This window comes from Zootoca vivipara, chromosome 7, assembly GCF_965207765.1.
Source record: "Zootoca vivipara chromosome 7, rZooViv2.hap1.1, whole genome shotgun sequence".
NCBI classification, from domain to species: domain Eukaryota; kingdom Metazoa; phylum Chordata; class Lepidosauria; order Squamata; family Lacertidae; genus Zootoca; species Zootoca vivipara.
In genome coordinates this window covers 16,648,692-16,663,238 of record NC_142590.1, presented here as the reverse complement: position 1 = coordinate 16,663,238, position 14,547 = coordinate 16,648,692, and the positions used below count along the sequence as shown (strand labels likewise).

Below are 14,547 nucleotides of genomic sequence, written 5' to 3'. Positions count from 1 at the left end.
CTTCCTTAGCTTGCGCCTCTCGATCGGCGGTCGACTTGGCTCGCCTGCTGCGGGCGCTCTGATACTAGCCGCGTGATAGGGCGGCGGCGAGGTTGGGATACTTAAGTTTCCACCGTTTAGGTCGGCAGGGCTTTCTTGCCTTTACGCGCGCGGGGTTGTGCTGCAAAAGAGAGGGCAGTTCTAGCCAGAGTGCAAAAGCAAAGGTACTGCATCTTATTTCGATTTAGAGTGCTTTTGTTCTTAAACTGTTAGGTTTTACTGGTTATTGTTTAGTCGTTTAGTCGTGTCCGACTGCAATAACACTGCTTAGCCTATTTGCAAAACTAAGCAGGGTCCGGTGTGGTTTCATATTGGATGGGATTCTGGGAAACCGCTTGTTGAGATACTGTACCTACATTGTACTAGGGGGTTGGTCCTGAGGGTCCCTTACAACTCCATGGTTCTGCGAAACCCGGGCGGAATTGCAGCTGGTGTACAATACTACAAAACGGCCGAAAAGTGTAGTAGCCCTGTCCTCTTTGGCGGGAAGCCGCTTTAATTTAGAAGTACCCACTGATAGTAATTATTTAACTTCCCTCTATTGTCACATCCTCAAGCTTCATTTAAGCTGTATAGTTTGTTTGTTTTTAAGTGTATTGCCTTTATAGTATAACTTTTAGATAGACCAGCCAAGATTTTAGGCACCCCCCTACATGAATTTGACCAAACTGCGGGAGGCAGTGGATGACAGGAGTGCCCGGTGTGCTCTGGTCCATGGGGTCATGAAGAGTTGGACATGACTAAACGACTAAACAACAACAACAAATCCTGTCATGCACTGGTTTTCCAACTAGTGGATTGGGAGAGTTGCAGCCTGATCTAAGTTGGGTCACAACAGCAGCATGCAAATATATGTTAAATGATTAAGAAAATTTCAGGTTTAGCTCCTGAATTTTCCTGTTAATGATCTATTTGTCAGGGAAGTGCATGCCTTTGCCAGTGTATGTTCCTACTGCCTTGTTGCAAATATTTGTTTTGTTTTGGAAGGTTAAGTAACCCGAGACTTAAGCTGCATACACACTTACCTGTTGAAAGTGTGAAACCATATACAGGTATCTGAATAAGGTATTATGCATACTTGTTTACAACTCGCTGCTTTCAATCCACATGCATTATAGATCCTGCCATCCACAAAGGTGGGTATGGTTAGGTGATACACACTGGAAATCCCTCCCTTCGATAGGGTTTCTTATGCTTTTTCTATACACACCTATACAATATCTCCCACGGGAACTTTGGTACCTGTGTGTTGTACCAAATTATAACTGTGGTTGTAATTTGTACGTTAATATTATTGGACAAGTTCAGATTTTCAGACAAGCTGAAAAAATCAGGAACTGTCAGTTAATATTGCTATTTTTCTAGGAAAAAAGGTGTGGGAGCTCACCATAAACACCTCCCTTGTTCTTTTAGAATGGCCCTTGCCCACTTTGAAATAGGCATTAAGACCTCTGGAATATGTGGGTATTTTCCTCCCTGCCTGAAGGAAAGCCACCCAAGCACACTCATTGAGTTGGCAATCTAGAAAGCCCTGAAAGAGGAGTAGCCACATGCACAAGACTAATTGAAAACACATTTACCTTAATTGAGATCAGGAGCAATATTTTTAAAATTTTCCCATTCCTTGTTTTAGAACAACATCCTTAGTGCAACATATAATAATTAATGTATGACATCTTTGAGCATAGAAATGCCCAAATAATTTCTCCCTATTGGGTGTCAAAGTCTTTATTGAGTTTAAAGCACATATACATTTCTATGGTAACCTCAACTTTTTATGATAGTTAAAAAGGTCTTGCTACAGTGCACATAATTTAAGAACCAAATCTTAACTGTACTTAAAATAAATAACCTAAATATTTAAGAATTTAATTTAAAAGCATAACTGTACAATATGAAAATATAAACAATACATAAAACATAATACTCTAAAGATATTTAGAAATAAATTTGTAATTCTGTATTATATAGACAGTGCAAGAAATTTTTTAAAAAAATTCAAATAAGCCTCTGAACTGGGAAATCATTTACTTTTACATTATCATGCAGACTTGGCATTTCAAGCCATGCTGTTGCCTTTAATATGGTACTCTACATGCACACACAAGAGAAACAGCATGTGCAGCCAGAGGTTGCTTTGAAGATTTCATCATAGTCATTTGCACAGTTACAATAGCAAGCTACTTCTCAGTTTCATATATATTAAAATCTTCAGCAATACAATCTGTTCTGATAGAAACTTCAGAGAAATTCCTAGCTGCATAGTTTTCTCTCATATGTGTATGAGGGTTTGAGGGATCGTGGCTGTAGTTATTAAAATTACTGTTACTAACCATATCCAACTGCATGCTTTCTTTCCTATGGTACCTTACAAAGAGGTATTTTGTTGCATTCAAAAGTTTTAACATCTCTTCAGCAAACCAATAGGCTTTTTTCCCACCTAAAGCTTAAGAGTGTAGAACATCCAATAAAAACAATCAATCCCAGTTAAAAACCAACATATTATACCTAATGGACTGTGATCAAGAGTCAGCCACTACCTAACCACCTTTAAAGTTCATAATTATAGATACTAAAATCAAAACATGAAATTTTGATGCAAAACAAATTTGACCACTAGTTAAGATGTGATGTAAGCAATGGTGTAGAATACAGCAAAACTAGTTGTTTTCAAAAAATCTATTTTGTGTGGACCTAGCGATATTTCATATGAACTTGAGTTAATTATGAATCGGTTTTTATTCCTGTAGGGGAAAAAATAGTCATAGAGGCAAAGACCAGAGAATGCAATAAACACTAAACTGTAAACACATAATTAGTCTTTTGGAGTGCACATTGACATTGCAAGAGCTTGTTCAACAGACTTCGGCAACAAGACTACGATAGGTCACAGCAGCATGAGATCACATGGAAAGCACTGAACAATAATACTATCACACACCAACACCTCCTAGCAATCAGGTAACTGAAGGGAAACATCTCTTCTCCATGAGATGCTTTCCTGATCAAATGCTGCTCTTTTTAATGCCTAATTGAATGTTCCAATAGTCTTAAATGTGTGTGCTTTATCTGTAGGCTTAAAAACTACACTTTAGCCATTATAGGTCCAGAGTTTTACAGTTCTGTCTGCAGAAGATGACAAGAAGGAAAGATCTTGTGTATGCCATCTGCACTGAATCACTTTGTCTTTATGCTCCCCTACCACCATAGTTGGGAGCTGCTTGGTAAGGTCCCCTGTGAAAAAGAAATAGAATTATTATTGTTTACATGAACTTTTTACAGAATCACTATTCACTTCACTTTAGATTGCATTTACAACAACTTTTACATCGTATCCTGATAACTCAGTAATTCATGAAGGTTGGTTCATATGCTGCCAAGGGGAAGTGAAAGAAGCAGCACAGGTGATTTGTTCTTCTTTCCCCATTTCTACCTTTACAGCACAAGGCTACACATGTCTCCTGAATTGAGGGGAACTTACTCCCAAGTAATTCGGCATAATTCCAATGTGTAAAGAACTTGCAGGTCTCAATAGTAACAACCACCTTGGGCTTCAGAAGCCTTCTGAGGCAAACAGATCTTGCTCACAAATCCCACTTCATACTTTTTGGAAGTAGTAAAGTTTAAAGCAGCAGCTACCCATGCTATTTCTTTCTCTGCCTTCTGGTAATCCATGAAATTATCTGAAAAATGAAAACTCCCTGTTATTTCATTGCTGATTTAGCAGTTAAATTACCTTGCAAGTCTGTCACTTTTATTTTCATATCATAAGAACCCGTGAGAAGGTAATGAGCCCCAGGGGAAAAGCGGACAGAACGGACATCACTGGAATGAGGATGGTAACTCTGCACCATTCGCCCTCCACGAATATCATACAGCATACAGCTGGAATCCTCCTGGCCTGTAGCTAGAAGACGACCACTAGGATCTACAGCTACTGATGCCACAGCACTGCCTGCAAGGAGAAATCCCATAAATGAAATCAGTACCATTTCTCTAGGTAATGTATGTGTGTTGTTTACAATAAAGATTTTTTATGAAGTCATTATAAAATATAGATCAGAATAAAGGTAGATGCATTTCCAGGCATCTGATACAATTCAGCATAGGGACCAGGGGAGCTGTAACTAAGCCAAAGCATTATTCTTCCCCTGCCTGTGCATGCCTGCCTTTTCTTCTGTTTCCCTACGTTTATTATAGGTTCTAAGTCCCTTGGGGCAGGGGCTTTCCATACCTGTTCCTTTGCGGGGGGGACCACATGTACATAGATGATATTATATTAATAAATCTTTTTAACTGTACTATCACTTAATTGTTTGCTTGTACTGTTAATTTTAGATAAATACTGCAGATATGGTTGTTTATCATTGCAGATCTGCAATGGTTAATGTTTCAAGCAAGTTCTTCTGTATGTTAAAAAACAATTTTCAATACCAGTATGAGACAGGAAATGGACCTAACCCCATGGATCCTTAAAAGCTGGCAATCAGAGCCAGTGTGGTGTAGTGGTTAAGAGTGGTAGACTCCTAATCTGGGGAACCGGGTTCGTGTCTCTGCTCCTCCACATGCAGCTGCTGGGTGAACTTGGGCTAGTCACACTTCTCTGAAGTCTCTCAGCCCCACCCACCTCACAGGGTGTCTGTTGTGGGGGAGGAAGGGAAAGGAGAATGTTAGCCGCTTTGAGACTCCTTTGGGTAGTGATAAAGCGGGATATCAAATCCAAACTCTTCTTCTCTTCTTTATTTTCCTGATAAAAGGTATCAGATGAATTTTAGAAGGATTACTAGCCTTTGCACTTACTCATTTTAAAATCTGATGTCCCTCTCTTCATCCAAAGACAATAGGGTGGGTTACAACAACACATGCAGCAGTCAATAGTTAAAAAAATTAAATCAGCAACATAGTAAATTATAATGTGTGAAAGTTTTATAGAGGGCATTCCCCTACACCAAAATGTCTGATTGAAAAGGAGGGTTTACAGCTGGCACCTAAAGCTGAAAAGTGGCACAGCCGCACCTCCGTGTTTTCTATATCCAGGGTGCTATTACTGAAATGGGCCCTTATACCTTGTGAACATAAGTTAATTTATGTGAATTTTTTTTCAAATATTTATGCACAGAACTCTATTTTCCAAGCAGCAACTCTACTGGCCAACCATGGTAAGGATTTTTTCTTGGCTTCATCATCAATAACCTTACCAGTTCCATGAAATGTTGTTCCAACAACGCGGACACAACTAGGTACTCTGAGATCCCAGAATCGTACGGTCTTGTCTTGGGAGCCAGATGCTATCATCCATCCACTCCATGTATAAAGTGCTAAAATGTGACCTGCATGTAAGGAATTTTGATTTGTATTAATACAAATATTGATATTGTATTGATGATTAAAATTATTGATATACTACCCAGGAATGCACGTTTGTCAGCAAAATGCACTTTTGTCATACAAGTAAGAGAATTGGCAAGTTCTACATACAAGGGAAGTTTTGCCAAAATTTGTGAATTTACACAGTAAAGTGTACAATTTTAAACTTTATTAAAATGGCTCATTAATCCAGCAACACACACTGCTGTTACAACAGATAGTAAAACTGGCTGAGACCAAAGGCTACCAAAGCTTGACCAGAAACGTACCAGTATGACCACTCAAAGCATGGAGGCCTTGCCCTCGCTGGCAGTCTGTCGTATAAATATTACAGTCCCCAGCTCCAGCACTTATTAAAATGGCACCACCACTTTCAGGACCTTCCATAAAAGCTAGATCCCTAATGGTTCCATCATGCATGCTGAATTCCAAATCTGGCCCTAAAATAGATGGAGAACAGAGTGAACAATTATCACATACAAACACACACACACACTGAAAATTGGGAGTTTTATAACCATTCAGGACACTACTTAATGTTAAAACATAGCACAGTCTAACCAAACTGTTTGCAAAAACAAAACAAAACCCTCACCTTTCTCAATCACCCAAACATAGAACAATTGTGCCAATCTGGTATTGGGTTGAAACATACCGTACTGCAGAATTACTGCCTTCATGTACTTGTTACAGGTAGGTAGCTGTGTTGGTCTGACATTGGTCTAATCTCTGTCTTGTGATTCCTGATGTCAGATTTATCATTTATCCTTTGGCGTAGGGTTTGGCCTGTTTGTCCAATATACCGGTAGAGAGCTGACAAACAGGCCAAACCCTACGCCAAAGGATAAATGGACATAAATCTGACATCAGGAATCACAAGACAGAGAAACCAGTAGGAGAACACTTCGATCTTCCAGGACATTCTATACAAGATCTCAAAGTAGCTGTCTTATTGCAGAAAAAATTCGGAAACAGACTGGAAAGAGAAGTTGCTGAATTGCAACTCATTACCAAGCTTAAAACCATGGAGAGACCTGGTCTGAATAAAGACATTGGATTCTTATCTCATTATACATGATAAAGCTTTCTTTAGCCATCTCACCCCTTGCTTTTTCCTGCAAGACCCATTGCAGTCGTTAACAGGTTTACCACTCCTATCAGCCAATCACCCATTCCCACCACCCTTCTGAGTAATACCCCTCCCCACCCTCTGACTATACATAAGGGTCTGGGGACTTTTGTGTCAGTGTATCTGAAGAAGTATGCATGCACACGAAAGCTCATACCTATGACAAACTTGGTCTCTAAGGTGCTACTGGAAGAGATTTTTTATTTTTTTGTTTTGCCTTCATGTACGTAGATGGGACAGTATGTAACAGTAACAATAGTTTACATTTATACTACTACAACTGGTCTGGTTAAAAAAAAATCCAAAGATTTAGAGCTAAGATTCTTATATTTTTTTTAAGCTTTCTTATCCCCTGAACAATGCAATTATATGCTCTTAAGTGAATAAAAAGTCAATTGTTTCAAGTAGTTGTAACAACAGTTTCTACTTACCTGTTGCATTGCAGGTGTCTCCATTGAAAGGTAGCACTTTAACATATTTGTCATTGGAACCAGTTGCCAGCAACTGTCCACAGGGACTCCAGGCCACACAATAGATTGATCCTTTGTGATGTTTGTTCCTTTTGAAACGTACCACGGGCTGCTTAGAAGTGTTACTATCACTAGGAGGGGCAAATGAAAGTAAGATGATTTTGTGCTTTTTTCATGTCTGGACAGGGTCTGTAACAAAAGGCTAACAATTCTACTCTTTTGGAAGGATAGAGTAATTAGCAAATATTTTAAAATGACATAACTGCATTTAAAATTAATTATCATTTCTTTTGTATTAAAAATATGAAATATAAAGGGTCCCTCTTCTAAAGTGATGCAGTTTTAAGGAAAGTCTGTTCAAAAAGCCACCTTCAAAAGGCTTATATTGTTTTAATGAGCTGTAAAGTGCTTTTTAAAAAACCACAGCTGCCCAGCTCTTACTAGAACCTTCTGCAGCAAGGCAGATGCTCTGCCACTGGGCTAAGGTCCTTCTCCAACCTTTAAAAAGGTAAAGTTAAAGGACCCCTGACAGTTAAGTCCAGTCGCAAACGACTCTGGGGTTGCGGTGCTCATCTCGCTTTGCTGGCGGAGGGAGCTGGTGTACAGCTTCCGGGTCATGTAGCCAGCATGACTAAGCCGCTTTCTGGTGAACCAGAGCAGCGCACAGAGACACAGTTTTACCTTCCCGCTGGAGCAGTACCTAGTTATCTACTTGCACTTTGACGTGCTTTCGAACTGCTAGGTGGGCAGGAGCTGGGACCAAGCAACGGGAGCTCACCCCGTTGCAGGTATTCAAACCGCCGACCTTCCAATCGGCAAGCCCTAGGCTCAGTGGTTTAGACCACAGTGCCACCCACGTCCCTTCTTCAACCTTTAGAAAACATTTAAATTAATAGAAATACATTTTAAATAAAACACACAATAAATAAATGGTCTGGTGGGAACAAGGTAACTTCTGCCCAATACCACTGTCCTTGTCCTATATGAGATCCCAACACTCTGTTCTTAAGAGAACCTGAGAGATCTGATCATCAATCTCTAATCACTAATCTAGTTTTGCCTTTAGCAGAATGCAGTGAAATTCATACTTTTAAACTTGTAAAATCATTTCCCTCACCAATGCACCTGCCTACCAGAAGTTCAGCTGAGACAACAGAACATAATTAAATCAGAATTTAATTAAAACACAACAGACTGCTTCTGGCACTACCGCAGCTAAAGCCAAGCCATTTTGTTTTCAGATTACAGGAGTCCCCTTCAGATGTGCACATTCAGCATTAACTGAACAAAGAGAATCCCATTTGCCAAAGCAGAGTGCAGGCTAGGATCCGGTTCTTGATAGGTGGGGGGGGGCTTCTGCCCCCCTGCCCACCTATCAGGAAGGGCACGGGCAGTTCCAGTTCCCACATTGGGGTTCCAGTGAAGCCTCTGCTGTCCTGCAATGCTGCTGTACCAAGAGGGGTGAGTGACTTTCGGAACATTTGGGGGCATGACAAACATTGGAAGACAGCTACAGGAGACTTGCAAGACTATTGGTATCTTCAGATCTTGACCATTGCATTAATGGAAAAGTTAACAAGATAATAACAATAAGCAAAAACAAACCAAGAAGGGGGGCATGGGAATGAGTGTGCAAGCTCCACCCCCTGACCCTTCATGGGTACAGAAGGTTCTCTACTTCAAACAGTCACCTTCCAACTCAAACAAGATGATAAGGATATTGAGGATGGAGCTAGCACATTAAACCCCTATAGTTCCCCACCACAATACGTTTTGTTACTACTGAATGTGCATGCCTGAAGAGCAGGAATACCACAACTTTCACTTTCCTAAAATGAATTAGCCACTTTTAATATAACACTTTAAGCATTGTAAAGGCAAAAAAATCAATGGAAAACTAAAGACTTCAGGTAATATTGTAAGAGAAGAAACCAGATTTCATGATTTTCAGATACAGTCACATACCAATTTCCATTTCTATTGTAGTATTTCATGTGCAAAAATCTTGTATCTTGGAAATTGCAAGAATACTTTACAGTTCTTAGTTAAAAAGGTAACAGAAATAATAATCTGCCTGCCGTTATTTTTCTTCTCTATCTTAATTTAACCATTGTTTATTAAAGATGCAAGAAAACAGCTGATTAACAATCATTACTTACACGCAAAAGAAGAAACTGTAAAAGCAGTGGAATCATGTAAATATTTTGCTATTGGGCAGTTCAAATAAAAGCAAGATGCTAATAAGGCAACTGAAAGCTAATAGAACCAAGAAGCTTTTAGTGATAGCAGATTTTTTTTTAAAAAAAGGTCATGCTGCACAAGCTGTAAAGTGAGGCTGTTGTATGAAGAGTGAAAGCAGAGGAGTAAAAAATATGGAGAAAGTGGTATATTCCAGTAGTTATGGAGCAGGCACATAATACAAAGCCAAAAGAAACAAAGCCAAATGATCTGGCAACTCCAAAGTGTTTGTAAGAGGAAATACTGTAAATTTACTAGTTACTTTGTTGTCATCTTTACAGAGGAAGACTGCGAAGATCTGCCTAAGTCAAATACCAGTTTTCGAGGAACAGCAGAGGAGGAGCTAAACAGCATATAAGCAAACAAGTTATAAAGAGACTAAACACACACACACACACACACAATATATATATATATACTGTATTCTGTAAGAGTAACATATTTATGGCTTTTTAAATTTCACAAGGTGAAGGTTGGCTTGTGATGGGTCACATTTAAAACAACAGCAGCACTATACTCAGCAACATTTTATAATCCAAAGAACCAACTCACTGAACAAACATCCCATCCTACTACAGCGTTTGCTACCGACATTTGCTCCCATTTGCCATGCTTGCAGCCACACAAGTCCACAGAGGTGAGAAAGCTAAGCATGATATATGGAGGAGTTCAAACTACTTCATATTGTTTCTTGTTTTACTCAGATGTTTGAGCAAAAGTGAAATAGCATGGGTCCAAAAACAATTTCAAGTAATTTCACCAATTTCAGTGAAACGGCTTGCCAAGCTCACTAATATTAGAACTTGCTACTGTTCACCAATGCATAGTAATTGATATTACTATGACCTACAGTGAACCTCACAAAAATCCTGTAAATAATCAAGTAACTTCTATCCATAGGTGCCAAGTTATCCCTTTTTTACAGGGATTTTCCCTTATGCTGAATAGGCTTCCTCGCGAGAAAAGCGAAAACTTGGCAGCTATGCTTCTATCTATTCTATTTGGCATTTATTGTTTGTTTGTTTGTTTGTTTGTTTGCTAACCATAGTTGGATAGTCAAGAACAGGCATTCCCAAACTTTGGCCCTCCAGATGTTTTGGCCTACAACTCCCATGATCCCTAGCTAAGAGGACCAGTGGTCAGGGATGATGGGAATTGTAGTCCAAAACATCTGGAGGGCCGAAGTTTGGGGATGCCTGGTCAAGAAGTTCACCTTAGGGTAGTTATTCAGGTAGGAATTTGTTGGAATTCTTTTTTAAACACTTTTGTTTCTGCTTGTTCTGCTTCCTATACATCAGAATATTTAAGATTGCCACTGGCAACCTCCATTTTTCTATGTCCATAAAAATGTAAGGTTGTCACCGTGCAGTCCCCATTGGAGGATATGTAACCATCACAACCCTAAATTTGCAAGAGAGGGGAGCAAAGAGATGACAGATTTAAACAACAGCAAAGGTTTGAATAAAGCACGGTTGGAGGGCACAGAGGAGCTGTGAGGGAATAGACCAGGCATCCCCAACCTGCGGTCCTCCAGATGTTTTGGCCTACAACTCCCATGATCCCTAGCTAACAACCAGTGGTCAGGTATGATGGGAATTGTAGTCCAAAACATCTGGAGGGCTGAAGGTTGGGAATGCCTGGAATAGACATTGATCTGAAGGAGCTGTGAGGGGATTGGGAGGGGGGAGGTTGGATAAGGCATAAAGGGATTTATTTGGCAGGGGTTGGTGAGCAACAAGTGCAGGGACAGCAGCCCCAAGTTCATACATAAAAAGTTGGGCAGGGAGAAAACTTTATTTTCACTGTAAGCTTTCACTTCAATATCAACAGCAAAACATACGTAACTTCTCAGCAATGGCACAACAGTAACCGTCTTCCGGTTTAGCATTCGTACTAAAATCATCTTGAGAACAGTGTGAATGTTTTGTCTGCCTTAAATTTCCTAACCATGCTTATAAAAATGTAAGGAGAATAATGGGTCAAAAATTGTGCCACCTGCAATTCAGATTGCTTTCCAAAAATGAAGTTCTAGAATACTGATATTCTATTAATATAAGAGAGTTTAACATTTTTAAGAGTAGCCCTATTTGTGTGAAATACCTAGACTAATATTTTTGTAGCCCTCAAGGGGTAAAGTTCCACAATAATCAATGACATGATAAAAAATAAATGGAGAAAATGAGGGACAGAAAAGCAGAGCAGAAATGGATACAAATGTCAGACATAACTGATGAGAGAGAGATTAACAACCAATAATTACTCATACCTTGATTCCTGGAGTTCTGGATAAGCACATACTCTTAAAGTTTTAGAATTTGAGCCAACAGCATAAAGGGTGCCACTTGGATGAAAAGCCACAGCTCTGACAGCTTGTGTATCTTCTAGGGTATTGACACAAATGAATTGCTTTTTTGATTTGTCATCCTGTTGTGTTAAAAGTTACAATACAAGTGACTATTTCTCCAAAGTTCTGTACAACTAGAATGCCATACATGATATTATTCTAGTATTAGGAAAAGGTTGCATATCAACTCAACATAAGAAGTATGAAAAGAACACCTGGTTTGGGCAATAGTTCAGGGATTCATAAACCATGATTTGTGAAACTGAGAAAGGGTCAGTACTGAAAGCCAAAACTTAAACTCTCTACAGTTGTCCAAGTATTTCCCACATCTCCAACACATTATGATATAATGCTACCCCCAACAATTTTGATGCATGGGGAACACACTACATTTAGAATTCTGGATGTAAAAACTAAGGGTAAATTTTCACCTTCACTGGGGTGGAGTCTATGTAAATGAGATATTTAGCTGGTGTGCTTCTAAACACTGCAATACTTGTACTGTGTCACTGGGTTAACACTATACTACACTATACGCAGGTTTTGATACTGGAATGTTCATTATCCGAAATCTCAGTTATCTAAACACAAAAAGTATACCCAAACCTCACTACACGAACAGCTGATTCAGATATCTGAACAGCCAGAGTTTGCACACTTCCTTACAGTACTTGCATTTATTTTGCTGGCTGGCAGCAGCCATTTAGGGCAGAAACCATGGAGGAAAGGAGAGGGATTGGACAAACTGGGGAAATATTGCACAAATCAACTTTTCCTTTGTTTGGCTTTTGCTGATTAGTTGAAGCAGTTTCAGGCAGAAACCATGGGGAGGGAGGGAGGGAGGGAGGGAGGGAGGGAGGGAGGGACAGACAACGGACAAATCGCAGATTAGAAATGTTGCCATAGGAAATAATTGAAATCATAAGCACATTATGTGAACGCTCCCCTGCACTCTGTTCAGAAAGTGGGACCTGTGTGTACTATGTGGCAGAATACAAGTATGATAAGGAACTCACATTTAGGACATTTGTGGACTTACAAAAATAATGATAATGAATTCTATATTTGCACCAGCCCTAATCTTGCAACAGTGACATGATTATACAAACTGGCATTTAGGTAGCCTGGACAAGAAGTTCAAGTTGCATCCATCTTAAATGCATGGGATAAGCATGAGACAGTCATGTTCTAGCTAGTGTATAGCTTTAACATTTTTGTGCGAAATGAAAACACTAATTTAAAAGGTCAGGTACTACAAAACATACTTTTAATATATTTTAGTTTCCTTTTATTAGTTATGTGAATAAAAACAGTAATTTTCTGAGACACATGAAGCCTTATGGAAAGGGTACCTAGCATGAGTCTTAAATATGGGATTGTCATTTTTTGAGATATTCCACAGTTATATCTGTTCTTGATGTCCAAGTGATTGGTAGTAAGACTAACTAGGACTATATTTTGGGGTACTCTACCATTGCACTGTACAGTTTCTTATTGTTTACCTGTCATTTTTTTACATTTTGAAAAGAACAACAATAAAACTTATTTTTAAAAAGGATTGAGCCTTTTCATTGTAATGCAAGATGCTATTGAGTCCTACCTCATCACCACTTGCTCTTGTTAAATTCCCTGGAGAATCTTCTTGTTGTGCTGGAACGGCACCATGCTCTGGTATTCTGTTTTGATACACAAAATTTAAATTCAAATATAAATGCAACTTTCCCTGTTATTTACACCCATGTCACCTTCCTCTGCTTCCTCATCCCCTTGCTTTCTTGGTGCTGCCCTCCATTCTTCTCCTTTCCTTTCTTCTTCTAAATCAAGCAACAAATGTAAATATATAATTGTCTGTTGATGGTTATTTAGCAATAAACTGACACCTTCAAATTCTAGAGTAATTATTGAAGGTATTTTTATGTGCTGCCATAATTGAAGGACACTCTTGAGGAATGCCCTATGAAGAGAGTTTGTGCACATGGAGGTAATCTGCCTAAATACTTGCCCACTACTTACTGGTTTGCCCAAGCCACGAGGACTTAAAAGCAGCTATGTTCATATAATTAAACAGTTTAAGTATTTGACTAACTTTGGGGGGCGGGACAAGTTCCCCTGGACCTCTGAAAAAGTGGCCTGTTTTGCTTTTAAAGTACAGTGGTACCTCTACTTACGAATTTAATGCGTTCCGAACACACATTCGTAAGTCGAAAAAAATGTAAGTTGAATCCCAAAGGAATGCATTCATAAGTCGAAGCAACCCTATCTAAAAATTCATAAGTAGAAAAAATCCTATCTAAACTGCATCCAAGATGGCGGACGGAGCTCGGTTCGTAAGTAGAAACATTCATAAGTAGAGTTATTCGTAAGTAGAGTACCACTGTAGCAATTTTAAGGAGAAAAGTTTGTGGGGATGATGAGTTAAATTCTTCAGGGTTGCAAACTCTTATCTGACGGATAACTGTGTAATGTATTTTATTCTGTTTTATGTATTTTATCTTTAGTAATAGGTTCAGGTAGACTAAATAATTAATGCTTTTCTGTACTGCTCATCAACAAAGTTCTCTGAACAGTTCACAAAAGTTATGAACCAAATACATAAGAAAATATCAATGCAACGCTCACAAAACCATTATAAATTCAGTATAAAACAGATACACACGAAAACTGTATAATTAAAAAGATCCCCACCTGGCACCAAAGACACAAGCAAACATCAGACAAACTTCTCTGGTGAAGGCACCAATGTACCCAGGGCTGGTGCATCTATTTAGGCGAATTGGCAGCTGCCTAGGGCGCCAAAATGGAGGGGATGCTGGCCAGCCTGCCCGCCGCCCACCGGTACTGCCTGGGGCCGCCTCCACTGCGCCTGTCACTGTTGAGCGGCTTCAGGCCGCTATCCCAAGGCACGTGAGTGCCTCCGGAGAGCGGCCTGAAGCCGCTCAACAGCTGCAGTGGAGGTGGCC

The 14,547-nt window shown here is 39.5% G+C and overlaps 1 protein-coding gene and 1 long non-coding RNA gene across 6 annotated transcripts in view; one reads left to right on the top strand and one right to left on the bottom strand.

Moving 5' to 3' along the window:
- Window positions 1-50: 50 nt before the first annotated feature.
- On the top strand, window positions 51-10,138 carry LOC118088963 (uncharacterized). 2 transcript variants are annotated; one of them, XR_015950956.1, is made up of 4 exons: window positions 51-203; window positions 3,812-4,039; window positions 5,159-5,375; window positions 9,525-10,138. It is a non-coding gene; the product is annotated as an uncharacterized LOC118088963 (long non-coding RNA). The 2 variants fall into 2 exon arrangements; XR_009557867.2 differs by lacking the exons at window positions 51-203; window positions 9,525-10,138 and having other exon boundaries at window positions 3,900-4,039; window positions 5,159-5,453.
- The window catches only part of WDR47 (WD repeat domain 47), a 39,940-nt gene continuing 27,144 nt past the window's right edge, over window positions 1,752-14,547 (bottom strand). For 3 of the 4 annotated variants that reach the window (XM_035123205.3, XM_060276686.2, XM_035123209.3), the window contains 8 exons: window positions 13,188-13,263; window positions 11,510-11,667; window positions 9,506-9,586; window positions 6,967-7,136; window positions 5,676-5,846; window positions 5,238-5,369; window positions 3,776-3,994; window positions 1,752-3,273 (listed from right to left, as the gene is read on the bottom strand). In XM_035123205.3, coding sequence (XP_034979096.1) covers window positions 3,131-3,273; window positions 3,776-3,994; window positions 5,238-5,369; window positions 5,676-5,846; window positions 6,967-7,136; window positions 9,506-9,586; window positions 11,510-11,667; window positions 13,188-13,263 — 1,150 coding nt within the window. In that variant the 3' untranslated portion in view covers window positions 1,752-3,130. The remainder of the gene's footprint in view (window positions 3,274-3,775; window positions 3,995-5,237; window positions 5,370-5,675; window positions 5,847-6,966; window positions 7,137-9,505; window positions 9,587-11,509; window positions 11,668-13,187; window positions 13,264-14,547) is intronic. The other variant, XM_035123206.3, reaches the window with a different exon arrangement.